At 38.9% G+C, this 25826-nt stretch overlaps 1 protein-coding gene across 2 annotated transcripts in view; it reads left to right on the top strand.

Moving 5' to 3' along the window:
• The window catches only part of LOC126173680 (double-stranded RNA-binding protein Staufen homolog 2-like), a 253555-nt gene that overhangs the window by 82515 nt on the left and 145214 nt on the right, over positions 1-25826 (top strand). For both annotated transcript variants that reach the window (XM_049920977.1, XM_049920976.1), the window contains exons 5-7: positions 405-612; positions 5684-5841; positions 23977-24054. In XM_049920977.1, coding sequence (XP_049776934.1) covers positions 405-612; positions 5684-5841; positions 23977-24054 — 444 coding nt within the window. The remainder of the gene's footprint in view (positions 1-404; positions 613-5683; positions 5842-23976; positions 24055-25826) is intronic.

Below are 25826 nucleotides of genomic sequence, written 5' to 3' on the forward strand. Positions count from 1 at the left end.
CAACAAGTATAACTAAATCAGTTATCAGATGTACTTCAGTAGCTCCCCTGGAAAGTAAACCTCAGAAAGATGAAACAGATGTTAAAAGCTGGACATTTTTTATCGTCCATGTTTGTCTGTATGCAGTGCTCAGCCACAGCAGATCTATCAGGCTGTAGCAGTCAGATATACAGAAGATACTATGCACAACATTCTTCAACTGTCTGTAAAATTTGCTGTGCATTGAATATATTTTACATACAGTTCAAGAACATTTTATAGTTGTTACATGGTCATGTTACTGATATATTTATAACTACATGAGCTGGAGTCATACAGTTGCCAAAGACATGTAAAATTTCTTTGTCAATGTTATGTTTGTTTTTGTTGTGCACTGTATATTGTTTTCTTCCTTGCTGTTTTAGATTCAGCACCAGTACCGTCTGACAAATGAACAAGGACCACCCCACAAAAAACGTTTTACAGTTACATTAAAGCTAGGTGATGAAGAGTATTCAGCCGAGGGTGCGAGTATTAAAAAAGCACAACATTCAGCTGCAAGTGAGGCCCTACAGCACACACAATACAAGCATCCTCCGCCAAAAACTTCTCGGAATATTAGAACAGGAAAAAGTAAGTGTTACAGAATATTTACATGTGCTATTCTGTATCATTTAAATGTTGATAAAGGCTGTTGGAACTTGAATAGCTTAATGTATGTGTGTTGGGAGATAATGGAAACTGATTAATAATTTCTGCTTGAATAATTGGAAAAAAATTGTGTGGGAAGAATAATTGAGAGAAATTGGAAGGTAATTTACGGATCTGTATACAATCCTGGGTGACTTCAACTGATACCAATATCAACAGACTTCAGTATCAATACATTCAAGGTCAGCATTCATAATTTGCATTACGTACTGCTTCACATGAATTTGCTTTGTGTGTAGTCTTGATTATAACAATGCCGATGCAGTATCACTCCTCCACTATTCGTGCAAATTCCTCTTTATCTACTCTGAACCTCCTGATGGAGGATCTCAGCACTGGGCAAAATGATGAACAACAGGACTGCACATATCACATACGTGAATTAATTTTACCTTTCTAATAACTTCTTATAAGACTTTTCATGTATGATTGAGATACATATGTTTTAACAATGCGAGTACGACGGATCCAAGCATACATCTGCAATCTACCACTTATAGAAACAAAATGCGAAGATGCAGGAATTAATAAATTGAAGAACTTATTTCTTCTTTTGTTTCATGCAGATGTATCAAAACATGATCCTTGCCGCAAAACCACCCGTTAATTTACCTTTGGTGTTGTGTATATCCCCTTCAGTTTACATGTAGCTTACGAGTATAAAAAGAAAAGAACAAAAAAATTTTATGATTCAACACATACTCTAGTGAACTGCAGCTGATCAAACCTATTTTTTTATTCTCTTTTGTGTGGAGGTAATAGAAATTCTGTTTGGGAAGAGAAAGAACTTGAGAAGTTGGTATACTGCTGCTCTGTCTGAGGGTTGTAGAAGTGCTGAGTTGTCAACAGACACTTAAAGGAGAATGAAAACTTTACTAGCCCTTGGATGAATCCTCGAATGAGCTGGAGTGTGCGCGCGTCCACACACACACACACACACACACACACACACACACACACACACAAAGTGGTGCTACGAAGTGTGTTCAGCCGCCACTGTGTGTGTGTGTGTGTGTGTGTGTGTGTGTGTGTGTGTGTGTGTGTGCGTGTGTGTGCGTGCGTGCGCGCGTGCGTGCGTGCGCGCGTGCGCGTTATCTGGTGAGTTGTCTCCTTTACTTCTGCCAGAACTTTCCTTACCACATTTTTATGAATATTGATCGCCTCTGACATTTGAAAGACTTGCGACAGGCCAGTGGTTCATGCAACAGGCCAGTGGGTCATACAGCATTATTGTTATGATAAAATTTGAAAATATGGTAAAGCCTTTATAAACATGCTTAAAACATCCATAATGTATATTTCTTTCTTTAATTGCAGTGATCACAAACAAATTGCCATCAGTTGATTGTTTTTGGTCCTTAATGACGATCTTAGACCTCTTAGGAAAAGGGAAACCAATTATGAGGTTCATTCAAGTGAAACCTGGTCAGTGCATCTACCTTTGCCGTACACATAAGGTGGCACCACGTAACTGTGGATATGGTGGCGCCATCTATTGGTAAAGAGACTGACATGTGCACACCGTTCGATGTTGCATAGCACCAGTATGGTTTCACATCGAAGAGAAGGTGGTCACACAAGTTGTTGTCCACTACTGAACATGCAGGCGAGTAAGCAGGAACAACGAGGAGTGCTCGTCCTGGACAGGCTCATTGTGTCATCACACCGGAAATGGTTGCGAAAGTGATTGCTTTAGTCTTGGACAACCACAAAATCACCGTGGGTGAGATCTGTCGGTTACTGGGTATTAGCGTGGGCACCGCCCACACCATAATACATCAACACTTGAACTTTCAGAAAATCTGTGCACAGTGGGTTCCCCACCAACTGGCCGCCAAGCAGCGCAGTACTCGAATATTGCTGTCTTTGAGTCCCCTGCAATGTTATCATGAGAAGGAATACATCTTTCTATCACATATTGTCACATATGACCAAACATGGTGTAACCATTTTGAACCGGAAAGTGAGCATCACATGTAGTCACGTGACCAGACATGGTGTAACCATTTTGAACCGGAAAGTGAGCATCAAAGTAAGCAGTAGAAACATGCGACTTCACCACCTCCAAAGAAATCAAAGGCGGTGCACCGCTAAGGCTTCTGCGAAGCACAAATTGAAACTATTAGTGACTGGGGAAAAAAATGAGCGTTCAAGGATATCACAACTGAGGATCTTCCTGTGCATTATACAACCAAAGGTTCATGAGTAACATGTTCCACAATTTCTAGAAGAGAAAGGATTGCCACCGAAGGCTCTTCCATTGCTTGATAACACCACTTCACATCCTGAAGAAAGGATTTTCGTATCTGATGATGCTGATGGTGAATGAGAAAGTGGGGATAAAGATAGTGACTGTGTCAGTCATTGTACCACATTGCAGTGTGTCAGTACTCTTCTAGATTATGTGGCCAGAGGGGTTTTTAGTTCAATGACATTATTACTGTAAGAAAAATTTGAAATGCTGCCTGGCGAAGTGTCAATTCTTCTCAGAAACAGACAAACATCACAGACTATTTTAAGAAATAAACAGGTCTACAGTACCTATGCATGGGACTTGAATAAAATTTCAGACAGAGGATACTTGTTTGAAAATATCTTAGTCATTCATATTTTTTGATTATTTGTGCATCTTCTCCTCCATATCATTCCGAATAATGGCAGATATACTGTACTGTAAAAAAATGAGGTTGGTATAGGACATCATCACTTTAATGACAGTCTAACTAACTTAAAAAATATAAAACTGAAGGATGGCGAAAGTACTTTCAAAATAAATGTGTACAGCATAATATCACCCCAATTATGAGTAACAAAATATCAAGTGAACCATAGTTGAGACTAAAATAATATGTGAAGCAACAAAGATGACAAATGCAAAGCTAGAGAAAGAGAATACAGTGGTCATTAGGGCAGATAACAGAAATACAGGGGTAATTGTTTATGAATGACTATATTACAAAGACAAAAGAGGATTTTCTTTCTTTGTTTCTTTTTATTTATTTTTTTCCAGAAAATAAAATAATTAGTAATTCACAGAGACTCAAGTGAAAAAGCTCCTACATAAAAAGCTCCCAAATTCTTCGTAACAAACATTTTCACAGTTCCTAAAGAAATGTAAATATCATTTTGAATAAATGTGCAAGAAATTAACTAACAAATAACATACATGTAAATCTTCAGGAGAAGTAAGTGGTTGTGATTTCTTACCACATTCTTTATATTTTATCTTTGCAATATTCAGAACATTAATTGGATTCTCCATAATTATGAAACTTGGGAATCTGTATGAATACAGATTTATTAGCAGGCACGTGCGAAGGAAACATAATGAATATTAATTCAGGTTTTTATCCCTTGTGTACACTTACCAATCTTGCAGAAGCAAATTTCAATTTTAATTGTTATGGATATTGAATTAATTCCAAATTCAAATGAATCGTAATTGTGAACAACTGTGTGAGATAAACTGTCAATGGTAACTGGAATTTGCTTTACAGATTATGATCACATGGTGTCGTGTTAACTATTTACCAATGCATTGTCAACCAAACATGTGTGACTACTGTGTTGCACATGCATGGTCTGCTACATCTCTGGTAGGTGTGTACATTTCTCCAGGCACCTGGTGGGATAAAGTGTTCTGCTCTTTAAAATTCCTTTCATAAAATATGAAAGACTCCAGTAATAAGGATAGTTTTTTTTTTCATGTGTACAATAATTTTAAGATAACCAACTGAGCTTCTCAGCTTGGCAGTTTACAGTCTGCATTTTAAAGAATGCATGCTATATCACTGTAGTGCCTGGACAAGAAGCTATAGCATCTGCAGCTGCTAGCTGTTTCATACAGAGTGATCCATAGAAAATTCTTGTGTATATGCAATGGAATATGAAATTTTCCATAAAAAAAACTTTTCAAACAAAGCTGCACATGGGTAGATATTAGGTACAGCTAGTAAAGTTTGATAAATTATTTAATTGTGTACAGGAGGCATAGAACAAATAAGCTGATATCAGATATGATTTCAGTGCCCAAAAAACGCATTATTACCTTACCTTTATTTAAACTTACGACTTGTCGCCTGAATATGTTTCTTATATTTCATTTTATCTGTATCTACTATCGTGTTATAATTTCATGTTTTGACTCGTTCCACGACCATGGAGACTTCTCCTTAATTTGGTCCCACGGAACAATAAATAAATTAAAAAAAAAAAGATCTACAGAACTACGATTGTACATAGGTGTGCACCTCTTTGTCTGAAGCAAATTGATGGCCAAAAACATCTTTCTTTGGGATTCCAAAAAAGGGAAATCCAATGGGAGAGATTGGGACTGTATGGAAGATGTGTAACAGCTTCCAAGTGAAACATCTTCAGTGTAGTCGTAACAGGCATGCCTGCTCTGGGAAAGCCATGATGACCTTTTCTTTGACTACAAGGGCCCGCTGTTCATTGACTTTCTGGAACACAGCACCACAACTAATGCACGGTGATAGTGTGAACACTCTGCAAAAATTAAAGCCAAATACCAAAGAATGTTGACAGGCAGCATTGTTCTGTGCCGGATAATGCCAGCTCACATGTTGACAAGGTTATTCCAGTTATTTTGGCTAAGCTGTGAAAAGTTTGCTAAGAAGACTTACACATCTTCCATACAGTCCCAATCTTTCCCCGTGCGATTTCCATATTTTTGTAGCCCTGGAGAATGACATTTGTGGTCATTGGTGTGCTTTGGATGAAGAGGTGCACGCCTGGATACAGTCATGTTTGCAGAGGCAATTGCAAACTTTTTTCCGTGAAGGCAGTGACAGTCTTGTTTCATGGTGGGATAAATGTATTAAAAATTATGGTAATTTCTTTTGAGATAATAAACAAATTACTTACTTTTTTCCAACTATCTTTTTTTCATTTGATTTCATATGATATTTAAGATTTTCTTGTCAAAGTATTTTCAGTGATTTTTTTAAAAAAATGCATTTGAAATTTGTTGTAGGTAATATCACTCCCACAGTTGAGCTGAATGCATTGGCAATGAAGAGAGGGGAGCCAGCAGTTTATACTTTCATAGAACCTCCACATAACGGAACACCGCACAATATGTATTTGCCTCCGCCACCTCATAATTTTAATTATAGGGGAATGTATAATCAGGTGAGTTCAATTTATTTACTTGGAAGGTATCTGGAACATGATGGAAATTTAGGAATACTTTTAAATTTAGCAAATGATGTTTTAATCAATACTAGAAGGTTTTAAGTTGATTTTAATTTTTGTTCATCATGAATGGACAAGGTATTTCATCATGTACAACCAATATAGCTCTTTTGCCAATCATTTATTGAATGTCTTCATGTAATGGGTTTGATTGCGATAACAGTCCTCTATTAGTTGATAGTTTATCCAGTAAATGGGGAAGACCAGTATCTTCTAATGAAGAGCAAATGCTAATGAATCATAACTGTGTAGTCCATGAGTTTTAAGAGTTACAATATTAAATTGATGTGACAGCTTTGTATGTGGTAGGTATGTACTGCTTTTGTGTTATTGAAGTAGTGCTGACTCATGTCCACAGTGTCGGTCTCTACATTTACATATCTAGTTTGATGCCACTCGGAAAAATTAAACAAATTTTCATGCTTTATTCGGTGATGCGTATATTTTCATGAAGAATGGAGAATGGAACTGAGTGCATTAATTGTGAAAGCATTCAGTTGCAGGTTGCTCATGCTATAAATGTGTCTGTGAACTGCTTAAAACACACTGGGAATGGTGGCATTAGGATTGGCAAGGGAAATTTACCAAGCTGAATAAGGAACATTCCAGGAAAAATGTGGAAAACTAAATTAACAATTTTGATAAGTGTGCCTTTAGATGGAGAATATAAAATTTTCCTAAAACATGATAACAACTCAAAGAGGAGATAGCCCTTTAGGGCAGCAGCTAGTCACTGCAAATGGTTCATTTATGATACCAAAGGCAGAGGGAAATGACTAGTAATAATGTTAGAGTAATAAAGAAACATGTGAAACATTTAAAGTTTATGGAATTCTCAACCGAAGATTAACATAAGGTCATAGATTACCTCCTAACAGTTTAGATTTAAACAGAATGAAACTCCACATGACTACATTGAAAAAATACCCACAAAACAAGAATTTTAATACACATCACATCGTAGCTAAAGTGATGGAAGAAAGATTTCTTACTTATTTCAGTCGATTTCGTAAATTTGAGATGTATTATCTTTCACTGAAACAAAGATGTATATCTGACAACTGTACCATATGTCATTAATCTATAGAACAACAATAAAGTAGGAGTAATAGTGAAAGTGTTGGTAACAATAATGACACATACTGTAATACTGCAGTGATTGGAATCCAAATATTGTATGTTGTTAGCATTGGAGGTCATGGCACATGGTACAGACATGAATAACAAATGCACATTCTGTCCCACCCTCCACTGTGTAGTTTCCAGTGCACAGCTACTAGCTGCTTCTCCTGATAATGCCATATGCCAGCTATGAAAAGGCCCCCCCCCCGTCCCTCCCTCCCTCCCTCCCTCCCTCCCTCCCTCCCTCCCTCCCTCCCTCCCTCCCTCCCTCCCTCCCTCCCTTCCTCTCTCTCTCTCTCTCTCTCTCTCTCTCTCTCTCTCTCTCACACACACACACACACACACACACACACACACACACACACACACTTTGAGAGTATGTTTTTCACTCTGGAAGATTTTCATGGACAGGAAATCGACATATATTAGGAAATTTTTACAAAATTCAGAGATTCACAATTGATCAGCATCTATTGTGACAATTGGTAGCAGCCCCTCAACATAAATAAATAAAATGTAATGTAATGTGCATAGACAGACAATACGAGGATTTTTGGATGTGCAAGTTGCAATCAGTACTTTGGAATCGGCTAAAACCTTCAAGTATCTAGGACTATATACCTGCAACAATTTAAAGTGAAACGACCACATTTGTGTAACCTTGAGGGAGGCAGATGCTGGTGTCTGATTTATTCATAAAATTGCAAAGAATATGTCACTCAGATAACAATCATGCAACCAATTCTGGAGAATTTTATGTCTGCTTGGAAGCCTTACTAAGTTGGATAGAGGGCTACAAGAACAGCTCCATGCTTTCTCACAAATTTGTGTGCTCAGAGTAAGAATGTCTCAGAATTACCCTATGAGTTTCAACGGGGTATGTCACAGGATTTGTGTTGTGCTTTGTGGAGACCTTTACTCACAAAATTCCAAGAACTAAGCTCCAGAGCAAGTCAAGATACTATTTGCTCCAACATTCATCTCATGTAGGTGTTATGAAGCTAAAGCTAAAATGAAAGAAATTTAGGATCACATGGTGTGTGTGTGTGTGTGTGTGTGTGTGTGTGTGTGTGTGTGTGTGTGTATGGATAGGGGTTGTTTGTCAATCTTTCATGTGTACCAACTGTATTTGAAATAGGACGTGATAGAAGTGATACTGATATACTATGAGCCTTAAAATATCCATTAGTTTGTGGATTGTAGGTGTAGATGCAGATGTAGAATTGTGTATTTTAATGTTACCACTGGTATTTGTTGCTGGAGAGGATTTAATCAGGGTGCCAATTCCATGAACATTGTCAGTGAGTCACTGGTATTTGTTGCTGGAGAGGATTTAATCAGGGTGCCAATTCCATGAACATTGTCAGTGAGTCATCTGTTCATAATTACCTTTACATTTAAATCTTCTCTTTCTGCACTCATGTCACTCCTTGAAGTTTTGGTCCTAGTATGAAGTGCCACTCGTAGCTATATCGAACTTCTTCACCACCTTCAGGAAAGCGCTGTGACAATGGAAAATTATGTTTACTACCCACTAGCTATGAATCGCATAACGAGTTCATCTCAAAATCCTTCTGTATTTAACAGTCCCCATAACACTTTCAACATATCAATTAAACATTTACATTTAAGCTCTTAATAAATAACCTTGTGTTCAATCAGATTGCTAGTATCCCAAGGTCAAGAATTAATTAATTAACTCATTCATTAATTCCATACAATCTTCTTCCTTTTTTGTTTTTTCGAACAACAGCAGTCGTCATTCCGACCTCTTTTCTATATTGACATCCGTGACACCCCAAGTCGCAACGTCAGACTGTAAATGGCTCCTTCCCACCTTTAAAACACTAGCCATCTGTCATGCCTTGTGGTGGTTACATTTACATTTTGTATCTGATCATAAATAAAAAATGTGCACACAGTAGTTGGTCTTTCCTGTAGCACTGTTACCATAAATTAAGGTTTCTACATGACCCATCTTTTGTTTGCACAGTAGGAAGGAAGTGGGGCATGTTGCTACCTTGAATAGCAACATGTAACCACCACAGTATAAATTGATATTGGATGAGAATGAATAAAATATATTCTGGCAGTCATCTTCCCCCCCCCCCTTCCCCCTCCCTCCCCTCCCCATAATATTATAAGTTATTTTCAGTGTGAAACATTTTAAGGCAAGGTGCTGCACACAAGGAAATTTTCATTCTGCATTCCAGTATGAAGTCTGTTCATGAAGGGCTTTTCTCGTGCACACCACACACCTCCATGTTTGTCTCTTCTTTGTTGTGGGTGGCAGAAGGTCTGTAAAATGCTTGGCTGTAAGGTGTGTTGCTTTCAGTGTTGTAGGTGTGCATGGTACTGATGTGGCAAAGATATGGCCAGTTGTTCGCCAAGACTAATGGTGAAGTTCATTCTGTTTTGTTTGCCACTGTGCTTCTTGTACAGAGCAAGCAATTTCCAACTGGTGGAAAACTTGCGATAATATTTTTTCAGCCTGCTCCTGGCCATCTGGTAGCCGTGCAACTGAGAATCACACCTATCCACACCTCCAATGTTGTTCTTGTAATCGGTGAACAAGTTCCTCCTTCGAGTTTACATTTAAAAATGTATCATCAGGGAAGATGCTGACCCTAACAACACCTCTTTTGCATATCATTTCATTACCATGTATTTGTCTCTATACCTTGTTACATACTCCCCTTTTCTCAGCGTTTTCTTTTTGATGAAATCAAGGAACCTGTCCCTGTCTTGCAACATTTTGCCGACAACGTCGGTATTGTTGCTGGTTAGTTTGTCACCAAATCTGGATTGGTGCACCACTTGTCAAGATATATGCAGTAACCTTTCTTGAGTACCGTATTTACTCGAATCTAAGCCGCACTTTTTTTCCGGTTTTCGTAATCCAAAAAACCGCCTGCGGCTTAGAATCGAGTGCAAAGCAAGTGGAAGTTATGAAAAATGATGGTACATGCCGCCACAACTAACTTCTGCCGTCGAATATATGTAGCGCTATGCATGCATGCTTTGTAGGCACAAAGATGAATACTGGCGCCAAAATCTCTGCGTCAGTATGTAACCTTTCCCTCACTTACCGACCTTCATGACAGTGAAAAATTAAACCGCGTGTACCTAATGGAAATTTGGGAAAAGCAATCGTCACCGAAGTTAATCTGTCGGTAAAGAGGGAGGAAAGGGTTACATCTAACTGAAAGGAAAAGTGCTAATGAAACTGGTGGAAATTAATTTTGAAAAGGGGTAAAGTTAATAAAGAAAGTAAATGTGCAGCCGTTACGTTAACAATTAACTAGCGGTAATTAGGTATTTGAGTTTTTGGGGGAAATTACGGTCGCCAGTCCTAAGGACAATTACTATAGTAACTGAAAAAGAAAGGTTATTACACATATAATTAGCACTAGAAGCGTGGCAACTTAAGGTTGACAAGTGTAGTGTGAAAACCGAAAGTTTGTCAGAAGTAATAAATTTCGCTACACCCTGACTTAATTTAGCAAAAGAATTAATAAAACCGGAAAATCGAAAGTTAATTTAGTGACTGAAGTTAATAGTGAGCTTTCTTTCTGAAGCACATCGAAATTCAGTAAAATACGGTTAGTCTTGGACTACCTCAACAATCATTTCAAAAGCTACTTGAATCTACGCAATTTAGAAAGAAGAGATTTAACTTTGAACTTGAATTAAATGATTCTGAACAATTAACAATAGTAAAATTTAGTACGTACCAAGCTGAGCTGCAGTCACAGGTATGCTAAAATACGGTAACAAAACTCGCACTCTTAATTCGTGCTTGTGCAATCTAAATATTGTAGCCAGCTATGAATACTTTAACTGAACTTTGAAATTTAAGCAGTGGAATGCTATAACATTACTTTAATGCTGGCGTTTGAATTTCAACGACACTCGGGTTCATTCCGGAAAAGGATGATGATGATGATGATGATGTTTGGTTTGTGGGGCGCTCAACAGCGCGATTATCAGCGCCCGTACAATTTCCCAACCTTTGCGCAGTCCAATTTCGCCACTTTCCTGGATGATGATGAAATGATGAGGACAACACAAACACCCAGTCATCTCGAGGCAGGTGAAAATCCCTGACCCCGCCGGGAATCGAACCCGGGACCCCGTGCTCGGGAAGCGAGAACGCTACCGCGAGACCACAAGTGGCGGACTCCGGAAAAGGAAGGGACCCTGCTTGGCAATGCAATTGGGACAATGAGCAACAAAGGTTCATGCTAAGTTGTTGTAATTATAGTTACGAAAATGGTACAGTTTGAAAAGCTGAGGTCTGCCATACAGTTCTAAAACTTTACTTGCTTCCAGTCTTCCTTGTTGGTTGTTTGAAGCCGTCGATCGAGGAGGTGGCGACAGTCACTCATTGTCGGCCGTCGCTGTTGCAGAAGCTGGGTGTTGGCGCGCCTTCTTCTCGACACGGTCACCAGGTGAAACGGGCTCTTGATGTGCGCCAGCTAATGCTTCCCGTCCGCGACACCATGTCAGAAACTATCATCGCAAGTCGAGCGCAATTACATGCTGCCAAACCCCGAAAGCGCGGCAACTCGCGGGAGCTTTACACAACACACCTGCTCCACTCGCTACTCCAGCCAGACTCCCTCTCTGCTCAGCCCGTGCTCCACGCGGCAGAGTTAACACTACCAAAGATCCTAAACACTTTCGTTCTTCACACGACCTATCGATGTAATCGTTCGATAGCAGTTTTCCCTAGGCAAGACCCAGCGTAAAAATACAAATAATATTTACGAAACAAACCAATTATACATCGACATAAATGCATAAATATATATATACAAATAGTAAAACAATTACAATATACGAAGACACGGAAATGTTATATATTCAGGTAACAAAAATAAGGAAAACAAATTTATAGTACAATAAATGGAAATAGGAGATTATGCATTTCCGGCGTTACAAGTAAATAAATTAAAAAACAAAGTTGAAGACGAGCTTTTTTTCTCCGCCGCGAGTTTCGACCAATGCATTTTCATACATTATCCAAAGAAGTAAATACAAATTCCGTATTGTTCATCTTCGAATGTAGCACAATTTCAGTGTACTACGAAGATCTGACTGGCAGGACTGTTTGGGATGTTTGTCAATATGGCCAACTCTACGTTCTGAATTTTTTCCTATCTGTGAGAAGAGATGGTTGCTAGTAGGAACCTGATGAAATTTGAATCATATACAGTATTCTCTTCACCATAAGAATAATACGAATATAAACATTTTGCCATGTATTCTTTCATGTTTGCTGCTATCTCATTTAAATCCTGTCTGCCAAATAAACTACGAAACTAGAGTGAGACAACAGCAAACGCGGAAGAATGTACGTATCATGTCATGTTTATATTCGTATTATTCTTATGCCTAATAGTGATACAGTCAGAAATCTAAGATGACTCTAATTTCTGTGCAGAATTTGATGTAATAAAGAAGCGGCCGCAAAGCTTTTCAAACAGAGAAAAATTTTCGCCCAACTCTCGTTCAGAACATGTTCTATCATACACAGTCTATTATTTGATTCTTGTTGATCATTATCAAAGAAAGCAGCAGTGTAAGTAACAACAAATAGCAGTCTCTTGCCATTGTTTCACTAATGAGACGATTCCTTTTTTTTTTAATTGTACACGGCTGTAGCGCGCACAAAAGCAAGCCATGCCGCGAGCCGCGACAGGCCGTAAACACGCACTATCAGAATGCGACAAACAATGCGTGACACAGTGCAGTAATGCATTTTCAGCTTAAGATTGAAGCAAACACCTATAACAAAGAAAACGGCACTTATCAGATCAAAGCAAAATAAGCAATCGATTCAAACCAGACGAAGCACGTGAAAAAGGAAGGGCATCCGTATAAATACGGACGGAGCGCCTGACGCATAGCAATAGCTACGTGGTAAAGCTTAACTGCTAAGCTTACGACTCGAACCAAACTACTGTAGCTGTATCGTCATTCATTCGGCCTAAATTGTGTCTCATATTACAATGGACCAACTTTGTTTCGATTTGGAGGTGCGGCCTACAACTTTTCTCTCCCCTTGAATTTCGAGTCTCAAATTGCAGGTGCGGCTTAGATTCGGGAAATTTTTTTTCCTTTATTTCGAGTCTCATTTTTCAGGTGCGGCTTAGATTCGAGTGCGGCTTAGATTCGAGTAAATACGGTAGATCACATGCAAGCTCCTGAACAATTTGAAAGTTATTTTTTCCACTGGATAGTGGCTACATAATTAGTGTCCTTTCCATTGTAAACAATTAAGTCCCATAAATACCTGAAGCTGCTTTCACAGTGTTCATAAATTTTGATGCTAAATCTGCTGTGCTTCGATGGAATAAATTGTCTCCGCCCAAGTCATCCTTCCCAGAGCAACAACATTTTCTCAACGGTGATGTTCCTGCCTGGTATGTGTACTGATCTATATTTACGCTGCAGATAATCCATAGTTGGGTGGGTTTTGAATAGTTTGGGTGAATTTTGGATAGTTTGGGTAAATTTTGAATAGTTTGGGTGAATTTTGAATAGTTTGGTTGAATTTTGAATAATTTTCTGCTTATAGTACCTAGTGGATCAAGTGAGTTAGTGTCACAAAAGTGGAGGTATTTCAGTAAAAGATGAAACCACCTTTCACTCATCAATTTCCTGAAGAAAGGTGTGTCAACTGAATCTCTCTTTGAAAAGTACACCATGTGTTCTAATTTGTGAATAATTCCTTCAAGGATGAGCATTCCAGTATGTGTTTTTACCTCATCCCTTGTAGTATCCTGCCAACTGCGTACCCTGAAGCATGCTGTTATATTGTGATGAGGAGCTATGAAATGTTGCGCATATAAGTTCACTTGTTCATCTGTGCACAAAGCATCATGCATAAAACACAGAAAACCACTCATCACATCATATTGTTTTATCAATACGCAAGTCGCTGTAGTGGCGTCAAATCGAAAGACTTGACCCGGCAAACAGTCTACCCGACGGGAGGCCCTAGCCACACGACATTTTTATTTATATTGTTTTAGATGCTCGCTGTACCACTACTGCCACTAAGAAATATAGATCACGAACAGAACTAGCACACACAAATGCACTAGGTACCATCTGTTGCAGTAGTGTTTTGTCGTCAGATGTTTCTGAATCGAAGTCACCTTCACTAGCCTCAACATCCATATCTTGAACACTTTCAAAACTGCCACTGACATTACCATCACTGTCTAAAAGCAGCTGCTCTATCTCTGAATCTGATAAATGACTTCTTTTTGCCATTACAAAAGACTGCTCACTAATGTGGCGGTAAAGGCAGACGAAAAAGGTGCGCTTTTTGCAGCTGCTTCACAAGATGCATACCGTCCATGCACACTTGAGTGGAAAATGTTATATCTAGCCCAAAATATGCTGTGTTTGCTGATGAGAGCTGCCATATATTGGACAAAACTCAACTAGTGCCACAGTTTCAATGGCAGACCGGTAACTCGTCATTTTCACAAGCTACTAGCCACAGAAGGCAGTGGACAGATATATCCATCCAACCATCTGTGAATTAACAGAGTGGTGACAGGTATTTCCATTATACCCATTTAAAAGATTAAGAGACAGTTGTGTCGAAACATTATCAAGAAGGACCTGCAACTGTATCCTTTAGTGGCCCTTACATGCTCAATATTTTATGCACGATACTGAGTATTGCATAATAATATTGACCATCAGATAGCAGGATTGACCATTTGCATAATATATTGAAGCGCTCGGCAGAGCTTTAAAAATATTAGTGGTCACTTAATGTCTTGTACAGTGTATTGTACCATTTAAGGATGATATTGTCCAGTACTGGCCAGTTCCTGTTGAGACTTCATGATTTGCAGAGATGCAAATAATGCGTACAGTGACACCATATGAATGTGAATACACCAGGAAAGAAAGTGAAAGGAATAATCTCTTGAAGTGCATTCTAGGAAGTAGATTTGTTACATATTTAATACTTTTTAGTAATTAGCTTTAAAAACATCTGACAAAAGTATGTAAATATAGGAAAATAACACTGCAACAGCTTGTTTTTTTTTTTGGAAGCTTGAAGTATTTATTGGAAAAACAGATAACCGCACTACCTACTGGTCTTAAACAATAATATATCTTATTCCTTTGAGGCTTACAGATCAGTTCCACCAGCGTGGAAAGTGAAAGCCGATGAGTGTATGAATATTATCTTTTCTATGTACATAAGGTGTAATGGAGTTCATCAATATTTTGAAAGATTCCTCATTAATCCTTAAAAAATTCTGATAGTAATATGGCTCTGTTGCAAGCTCTCTTAATATGTTTGTATGCCCGTTTGTAGAATGCCTTCCAAGCCACTTATTTGCTCATCACCTCTTCCTCTTGCTTTTCTTTTTGTATCATTTAGCGATTGCTTTCATAATACATACAAATTCTCAAGGGTTGGACGAAACACAGTGCATACAGTGCAAGAAATGCACATTTGAACATAAATGCAAATGCTAAACCAAGCCTGCAGGTTGCGCTGTTGTATTTAATCACAGGTGGCACCTGTGCAATGTCCTCAACATGTTGCAAGTGTCAGTCATAGTCAGAATTGTATTTTGCATAGTTGTGAATCTGTTATGTTGAAGCTTTACTGTGAATTCGAACATGGGCAGATAGTTGGTACTCATACGGTAGGGCTTCTGTAACCAAGATAGCCAAAGTGTTTAGTGCTTCAAGAGCCACCATATTGAATATTTATACCACATACAGGGAACTGGGAAAACGTCATCAGCTATGTCACAAAGTTAACAAAAGTATGTGTGGAGTGATTGTGATGGACAGTCATGAAGAGTATTGTAATGAAAAATAAAGAGGATGACAGCTGCAGAAGTCACTGCAGAACTGAATGTCTCACTTGCAAACCCTGTCAGCACGAAAGCAATGCAATGGGAGCTCTAGAAGCAGGGCAAACTGGAATTAGAAAACCACAAACAGTGATGTAACTGCTTGTAACAGGAAAATGTGGTGTTGAAACCACAGAACCTGGACTGTGTAGCAATGAAAGAAATTCATTTGGCTGGATGAGTCTTGTTTAACAGTGTTCCCAACTTCTGGCTGAGTTTGTCCCAGGAATGAAATGTGGCAGAGGTTTGATGATGATTTGAGCAGCCATATTGTGGTACTTTATGGGTTCCATGTTTATTCTGCAAAATCACATTACTGCCAAGGATTGTGTGACCATTTGTGCGATCAGCTATATCCCATGGTACAACTTTTGTTCTCCAATGGTGATGCTGTGTTGCAAGCTGACAGGGTCCCTGTTTACACAGCTCATGTCATCCAGGACTTGTTTTTGTGAGTAAAAAGATGAATTATCTCTCCCCTGGTCACTGCAGTCAGCAGATGTCAATATTATGAGCCTTTGTGGTCTACTTTAGAGAGAAGGGTGCATGATCACTTCAAACCTCCATCATCGTTACCTGATATTGCCAATATTTTGCAGGAAGAATAGTATAATATTCCCTTGAAAGTCGTAGGACCTGTATTTATCCATTCTGAGACAACTGCAAAACAGGATTCCTACACTGAATTAGACATGGTAATTTGTTGTGTTTACATATTTTTGTACATCAATGAGCATCAACATTTTCACTATGAAACTAGAGCTCTAAATGACACAGTGTGGGCATAAATATTGTGCCATTCTTGGCCTCACACTTTTACTCAGTATGTTGACATAGTATCATTGCACAATAAATATTGAGCCTGATAGGGCCTTGTTAGAGGTTTACTGTTACGCATGAGTTAAAGTGCTCAAACAAAATTTCTTATGTCAAGTTCACTGGTGGTTCCTGAGTGAAATGTAAACATGACTTCTGTATTTACAGTTTTCAATTTCTTCACATACCCTGTCAGGGTATTTGAACTCACAGAATATGCAATATTATGCATCAGAAAATGCCCATCAGTACAGTGAAGCACTGTTGCAGAAGGGTGTTTGGTGCACAATGTTTGGTGTCTACATCACAACACAGTTCTTTCACCAAACTGTTAATGCTAAACAGTATGTCCAGAAACTGTGCAATTCATATGTAGATCAACTTACAGAAGGTGGAAGACTGTGTAATGTTTTCAGAAACATTGAGCTTTGACAGCCTGTACACAAGCAGTCTTATTGTAAGTATTTACTGCACCATTTTACTTTTGCCCACCCTATGTGTGGTAACTGGTATGTTAGAAGGCAGTAATGTAAAGATTTTGTTTTCAAATGCTGTGTACACTTCCACATGTAGTTATGGGTGTAATTAGCTTCAGTCCAGACAAAGACAATTTGATTTGAATACAGTTCAATTATATTTTGCATTAGCGACAGACAAGTTCTAAATATAATGGAAAAATGTTAATTCATTTTGTGGTTTGATCGAAGCAACTCCACCACTTGCCATTTGACTGCTGGAGGAGATTTATATGTACAGTCATTCAAATAAGACCACCATCTACTTCCCCCTACATGTTCCGTAAGCTACCATATGGTGTATGGCATAGGTTACCATGTACCACTATTAGTCATTTTATTTTCCAGTCCACTTACAAATGGAGCAAGGGAAGAAGACTGTCTGTATGCTTCCATACATGCCGTAATTCCTCTTTTTTCATCTTTGTGATCTGCATGTGAAATGTATGTTGGTAACAGTCGAATTGTTCTTTGATCAATTGCAAGTGCCTATTCTCAAAATATTCTCACTTGTATTTCATGAAAAGAATGTTATCTTCCTTCCAGGGTTTCCCATCAGAGATGAGCTATTCTTTCCTAAAACTCTCCCAGTAAACCGAAGTTGATGTGACCGTGTCAAGCAGCACATCACTAATACAGTATTTGAATATTACAGGATTGTTTTTCCTACTCATTTCCTACTCATTTTCTACTTTTAGAGTAAGTGGCCATTCATGACATCAAATAGAAATTGTGTCTGAGTCCTCTTGTATGACTCACTGACCATACTTTTCAATACACTACAGCATTATCATCACACAGTTGCAGATTGCTTCCCACTCAGCCCATCAGATCATTTACGTATGCAGAGAACAAGAACAATACTTTCACACTTCTGTGTGGCATTCCTGACGAATACCCTCGTCTCTGTCGAACACTCACAGTCAAGGGTAATGTACTGGATCCTATTACTTAAAAAGTCTTCGAGCCACTAACATATTTGGAAACCTGTTCCATATGGTTGGACAAATCATTAACAATGAAGATGGCATGTAACATACATCAAATTGGCATGAAATGTAGTAGCCACTTGTATATGCAATTGATGGGCATTTTACTGCAATGGCACAAAGTTTGTAGGAGTAACGCCATCTACCTTTTATATTTAATGAAAGATTACACAGAAGGTTTCTCATTTAGAAATTGCATTTCAATGTTAGTATAGTAAGTAAAGTTTTGGCAGAATGTAAATAATTTGGCATTAATGGAAACCTCTCGTCAAACACTAGAAGCATCGAGTTGTCGTCAGGCATACAGGAAAAGAATGAAAACTGCTAGCTTTTGATCATGCCCCACATGTACAGCTGACACAGTTTAACTGCATTTGAATGAATTATAGCTAAAGGGATAAGAAAAGAGTGTTTTCCCTTGTTGTTGTTGTGGTCTTCAGACCTGAGACTGGTTTGATGCAGCTCTCCATGCTACTCTATCCTGTGCAAGCTTCTTCATCTCCCAGTATCTACTGCAACCTACATCCTTCTGAATCTGCTTAGTGTATTCATCTCTTGGTCTCCCTCTACGATTTTTACCCTCCACACTGCCCTCCAATGCTAAATTTGTGATCCCTTGATGCCTCAAAACATGTCCTACCAACCGATCCCTTCTTCTAGTCAAGTTGTGCCACAAACTTCTCTTCTCCCCAATCCTATTCAATACCACCTCATTAGTTACATGATCTACCCACCTTATCTTCAGCATTCTTCTGTAGCACCACATTTCGAAAGCTGCTATTCTCTTCTTGTCCAAACTAGTTATCGTCCATGTTTCACTTCCATACATGGCTACACTCCATACAAATACTTTCAGAAACGACTTCCTGACACTTAAATCTATACTCAATGTTAACAAATTCCTCTTCTTGAGAAACGCTTTCCTTGCCATTGCCAGTCTACATTTTATATCCTCTCTACTTCGACCATCATCGGTTATTTTACTCCCTAAATAGCAAAACTCCTTTACTACTTTAAGTGTCTCATTTCCTAATCTAATTCCCTCAGCATCACCCGACTTAATTTGACTACATTCCATTATCCTCGTTTTACTTTTGTTGATGTTCATCTTATATCCTCCTTTCAAGACACTGTCCATTCCGTTCAACTGCTCTTCCAAGTCCTTTGCTGTCTCTGACAGAATTACAATGTCATCGGCGAACCTCAAAGTTTTTATTTCTTCTCCATGGATTTTAATACCTACTCCGAATTTTTCTTTTGTTTCCTTTACTGCTTGCTCAATATACAGATTGAATAACATCGGGGATAGGCTACAACCCTGTCTTACTCCTTTCCCAACCACTGCTTCCCTTTCATGCCCCTCGACTCTTATCACTGCCATCTGGTTTCTGTACAAACTGTAAATAGCCTTTCGCTCCCTGTATTTTACCCCTGCCATCTTCAGAATTTAAAAGAGAGTATTCCAGTTAACATTGGCAAAAGCTTTCTCTAAGTCTACAAATGCTAGAAACGTAGGTTTGCCTTTTCTTAATCTTTCTTCTAAGATAAGTCGTAAGGTCAGTATTGCCTCACGTGTTCCAACATTTCTACGGAATCCAAACTGATCTTCCCCGAGGTCGGCTTCTACCAGTTTTTCCATTCGTCTGTAAAGAATTCGCGTTAGTATTTTGCAGCTGTGACTTATTAAACTGATAGTTCGGTAATTTTCACATCTGTCAACACCTGCTTTCTTTGGGATTGGAATTATTATATTCTTTTTGAAGTCTGAGGGTATTTCGCCTGTCTCATACATCGTGCTCACCAGATGGTAGAGTTTTGTCATGACTGGCTCTCCCGAGGCCATCAGTAGTTCAAATGGAATGTTGTCTACTCCCGGGGCCTTGTTTCGACTCAGGTCTTTCAGTGCTCTGTCAAACTCTTCACGCAGTATCTTATCTCCCATTTCGTCTTCATCTACATCCTCTTCCATTTCCATAATATTGTCCTCAAGTACATCGCCCTTGTACAAACCCTCAATATACTCCTTCCACCTTTCTGCCTTCCCTTCTTTGCTTAGAACTGGGTTGCCATCTGAGCTCTTGATATTCATACAAGTGGTTCTCTTTTCTCCAAAGGTCTCTTTAATTTTCCTGTAGGCAGTATCTATCTTACCCCTAGTGAGACAAGCCTCTACATCCTTACATTTGTCCTCTAGCCATCCCTGCTTAGCCATTTTGCACTTCCTGTCGATATCATTTTTGAGACGTTTGTATTCCTTTTTGCCTGCTTCATTTATTGGATTTTTATATTTTCTCCTTTCATCGATTAAATTCAATATTTCTTCTGTTACCCAAGGATTTCTATTAGCCCTCGTCTTTTTACCTACTTGATCCTCTGCTGCCTTCACTACTTCATCCCTCAGAGCTACCCATTCTTCTTCTACTGTATTTCTTTCCCCCATTCCTGTCAATTGTTCCCTTATGCTCTCCCTGAAACTCTCTACAACCTCTGGTTTTTTCAGTTTATCCAGGTCCCATCTCCTTAAATTCCCATCTTTTTGTAGCTTCTTCATTTTTAATCTACAGTTCATAACCAATAGATTGTGGTCAGAGTCCACATCTGCCCCTGGAAATGTCTTACAATTTAAAACCTGGTTCCTAAATCTCTGTCTTACCATTACATAATCTGTCTGAAACCTTTTACTATCTCCAGGCCTCTTCCATGTATATAACCTTCTTTCATGATTCTTGAACCAAGTGTTAGCTATGACTAAGTTATGCTCTGTGCAAAATTCTACCAGGCGGCTTCCTCTTTCATTTCTTACTCCTAATCTGTATTCACCTACTACGTTTCCTTCTCTTCCTTTTCCTACTATCAAATTCCAGTTGCCCCTGAATATTTAATTTTCGTCTCCCTTCACTATCTGAATAATTTCCGTTATCTCATCATACATTTCATCAGTCTCTTCATCATCTGCAGAGCTGATTGACTTATAAATTTGTACTACTGTGGTAGGTGTGGGCTTTGTGTCTTTCTTGACCACAATAATGCATTCACTGTGCTGATTGTAGTAGCTTATGCACACTCCTATTTTTTTTATCCATTAGTAAACCTACTCCAGCATTACCTCTATTTGATTTTGTATTTACAACCCTGTATTCACCTGACCAGAAGTCTCGTTCTGCCTGCCACTGAACTTCACTAATTCCCACTACATCTAACTGTAACCGATCCATTCCCGTTTTTAAATTTTCTAACCGACCTGCCCGATTAATGGATCTGACTTTCACGCTCTGATCCGTAGAACGTCAGTTTTCTTTCTCCTGATAACGACATCCACCTGAGTAGTCCCCTCTCGGAGATCCGAATGGGGCTATTTTACCTCCAGAATATTTTACCCAAGAGGACGCCATCATCGTTTAACCATACAGTGAAGCTGCATGACCTCGGGAAAAATTACGGCTGTAGTTTTCCCTTGCTTTCAGCCGTTCACAGTACCAGCACAGCAAGACCGTTTTGGTTAGTGTTACAAGGCCAGATCAGTCAATCATCCAGACTGTTGCCCCTGCAACTACTGAAAAGGCTGCTGCCCCTCTTCAGGAGCCACACGTTTGTCTGGCCTCTCAACAGGCACCCCTCTGTTGTGGTTGCACCTACGGTATAGCTATCTTTATTGCTGAGGCACGCAAGCCTCCTCACGATCAGCAAGGTCCATGGTTCTTGGGGGGTGGGTGTCATAAGACAATAAAATTCTGATTCTGCGCAGGTTTGTGTGTGTGTTTGTGTGTGTGTGTTTTCATACTTTTTTGTGCCTTTCAGTGACCCCACACATTTGAATGTTATTTGTTTGTGAGGATTATTGTTAAGGAGAAACCTCTACTAATGTGTTGGAATTTGGCAGCAGCAGGATTGGGAACTATTAACACAGCATTTCGTCATTTTGTGATGTTGCTACTTGTGTTGATGGGTTCAAGATGGTCGTGCTCAGTGCCATGTAGGATTTCAATGGTCCCAAGGGACTAGCACCTTAGAGGAGATACTTCTAGTTCAGTGAGCCAAGCAGGATCACACAGCCATGTCAGATACATTGAGTCAGGAAGTGAGAGAGTTTACAGCAAAATAAGTATGCACACACATAGTGTGATGATGTCTGGAGTACCACGATGCTTATTGTTACGTGGAAGCAGAGAGAGATGTACCAGCAATGATGTGGCAAACAACTCCAGATACAGGAATGGCACCACTCCATCTCTCCAGACAAATCCTGGTTTTACGTACAGCATCGCAGTGGATGCTTGTGTGGAGGCTACGTGGAGAACAAATGTTGTCACATTTTGTTCCTTGTAAGGATCGGCTGCCTGATAGAAGAGGTTGCCATTGGGTATGCAACATGATCACCTGTAGTATGCAGAGCTAGTAACTTGGACAGCAGCCATTACTTTTCTGATGTCTAGCTGATGCTATCTTCAGTGTCCCTGTGACATTATCTTTCAGTAAGATAGCATAAGACTGCATGTTTCCTGTGCTGTCCAGAACTATCTTGATGCCTAGAGTGTTAATTGGATAGAGAGAAAAATCTTCTCACTAAGTGGTGGCAGGAGAACACACACATGAAGTTACTGAAATTTGCAAGCTTTCAGAACCAGTGGCTCCTTCTTCTGGTAGAGGGCTTGAAGGGGAAGGAAGAGCGGTGGAGAAAAAGAGACTGGTGAATTTTAGGAAATGGAGAGATTTCAGAAAAGTCACCCAGAAACCAGGATCAGAGGAGATATACCAAACGGTAAGTTGAAGGGGAAGAAGGAGGGATAAAAGGAAAAGGGCTGGTGAGATTTTGGAAATTGGGAAAGTTCAGAAGTCGTCCAGAAACCCCGGTTAGGGGAGACGTATCAGACGGTAAATCTGCACTGACACAGGGTTCTGGGTGGCTTTTCCAAACTCTCCCCATTTCCTAAACCTCACCAGTCCTTTTCCTCCTCCTCTTCCACCTCCTCCTCTCTTCCTTCCCCTCAACCCATTTGCTAGAAGAAGGGGCCACTGGCTGCAAAAGCTTGCAAATGTCAATACCTTTATATATGTTTTCCCCTGTTGCCACTTGGTGAGCAGATTATTTTCTTTGATATATTGATACATAGAGCGTTAGTTGCTCTGGGCACTACATTCTGTAGATCTCTCACCCATTGAAATCATCTGGGCTCTGATTGCTACCAGTCTCCAGATGCTATGATTGAGGAACTCTGGGATACAAGTGAAGCAGCATTTAACAACATTCGAGCTTAGTTCATCTCGATGTCCAGCTATGTTACAAGGATGGTTGCTGCGAAAGGTGGCAGCTCTGCTTACCACATTTCACATGTATCCCCAAATCGTCCACAAAGTTAATCCTATATTTTCCTGCTGTTCTGTGTTCTGATTATAAGCAAAATTTCATTATTTGCTGTCTTTCCTGGTGTTGCAATTTTAGTGGCTAGCAATGTACATGTGTCTGTTTCTTTATGGAAATCAGTTACTGGCAAGTGAGATAATTAAATATTGTGTTTCACTGTTTACAGGTCGGAATTTGTTTCAGTTTTGACAGGTCACTATTTGTGAGTTTTTCTTATTATACAAATAGTATTCTTTTCAGAATTCCTTAAAAAAATTCATGGACATATGCCTTGGGATTGTTTTTATGTGCAGTTGTTATATATTCAATTCTTTAAATAATTTGGTTGGAACATGTTAATAATTTTCTGCTATTGGTTATGGTAGGTCCGAGGCTACCCCTTTGATCAAAACAGGCGTGGAATTGGACCCCGCCCACCACCCTACCCTGGATGTGAGCCGCAGGTACTGTAAATAAAAATTCAATCTAATATACATTTTGTATCAAAGGTATTTATTTTTCACTAAGACAAAGAAATTTGTTGCCAAAAATTTTGTGTTAAGTGTGTATGTTTGTGCTCAAATATTTGGTTAGCTTAAATGGTGTTGGAAATTGCATCTCCTCCTTATACATAGTGTCAATTCCATGTTACAGAATACCAATGCATCAAAAATATTTCTTCTGTTAAATACTATAATCGACTATAAGACGAGGTTTTTGCAAATTCATGATTCAGAAATTGTCTATTGTAGGCTTTAAATTTTCAGCCTACAGTGGATAATTTTTTCTTTTATGAAATGTGCCAAGATCTACCTACAAACAAGAGTATCGAAATACAGGGTCATCTTACATTTTGATATTATAAACTATTGCTGCTTGTCCTCATATATTATGTTCATCATCATTGATGAAGAAAGTGTGGGTATGCTGTGTGTTTTGCCTGATAGTATATTCAAGTTGCCTACTCTGTATGTGTCTACTACTATCTTCTCGTATAAGCACAAACCAAACTACAATATTTACAGAGATGTAAAGATGGGTAGTTTGGGCCCTAGTCAGCCCATGTTCTTTGTCATTTCTCACTTATCTCCCCTCTGGCAATGTTGGTTAGATTTAAATGTGCTGAATTGTAGTGTGGTTCAGAATTCACGTTAAATTACAGGTCCTTCTTTAACTGGCTGTATAAATCAGATGAGAGAGCAGAGGAAGGGAGGGAATCCCATCTCCAGTACTATCATACCTAATAAACTACAATACAATTTTTGATGGAAAGATATTTATAAAAAACCTGTTCATGTAATGTATTCTGTTAATGATCATTTGAATTTAAAGATGTGAAAGTGATAGTTTAGTGATTTTTTTTAAATGGATGTTTCAGAACTCCCAGTGAACCATGTTGAGTCGTGCCTTATCCAACTGGATCAGTCCATACCATTGTTTCAAAGGTATTATTATGTTAACACTTCCAAACCAGGAGTGGTAATGTTTTATGGACGCTACCAAATGTATGATCTGATCATCATCGTTGTCATCATTCACCACCATCTTTGGCATCATTTCCTTCACTTTTAAGCCTACTGGTGTTTCTTCTTCTTAATACTCATATCATAGTTTTTCATCTTTCAAGCCATCCACAGCAGTGGCTGTGCAGTGCTTTTTGAGTCTTTTCGTAATAGGTGAACTAGAGGTTCTTCCCCAGGCAGTAAGGATCCACTGGCACAACAAGGATATTGCAGGTTTCTTTAACTTCACCCTGTGGAGTGACGGCATGGTCTCTTTGTAGAAGACTCCTCACTGTAAAGCTGTTGCAAGTGATCCTTTAAAGGTCTATTAACAACAATATTTATCTCTTGCTGTGGTGAAGTCATGGTACCAAAAATTATTGCCAGGTGTGTGGTGTTCTTTGCTATCAAGATTCTTAGGTACCTGGGTTAGGTTTCCCCTGAAAGAATTCAGCATCAACATTTTCCTTCTGTTGAACAAAGAGTCTTGTATTCTATGTGAAATAGCCTTCGACCAAACTCACCTATCATCAAGGTCAGTTGTCATCTATTTCTTTTCTTAGCCTCTAAAGAGAAGTCTTGCAGGCAGTTTGTCTTTTGATATTATATACAATTTGATCTGATATATCACTACATGCTAAATAAAATAAGGTACACTGACAGCTAAGAATACGTTATTTGATTTTCCAACCAGATATGTATCACAATTGCACAAAAGAATAAATTATTACTAT

This window comes from Schistocerca cancellata, chromosome 1 (assembly GCF_023864275.1).
Source record: "Schistocerca cancellata isolate TAMUIC-IGC-003103 chromosome 1, iqSchCanc2.1, whole genome shotgun sequence".
In the NCBI taxonomy this organism is placed as follows: domain Eukaryota; kingdom Metazoa; phylum Arthropoda; class Insecta; order Orthoptera; family Acrididae; genus Schistocerca; species Schistocerca cancellata.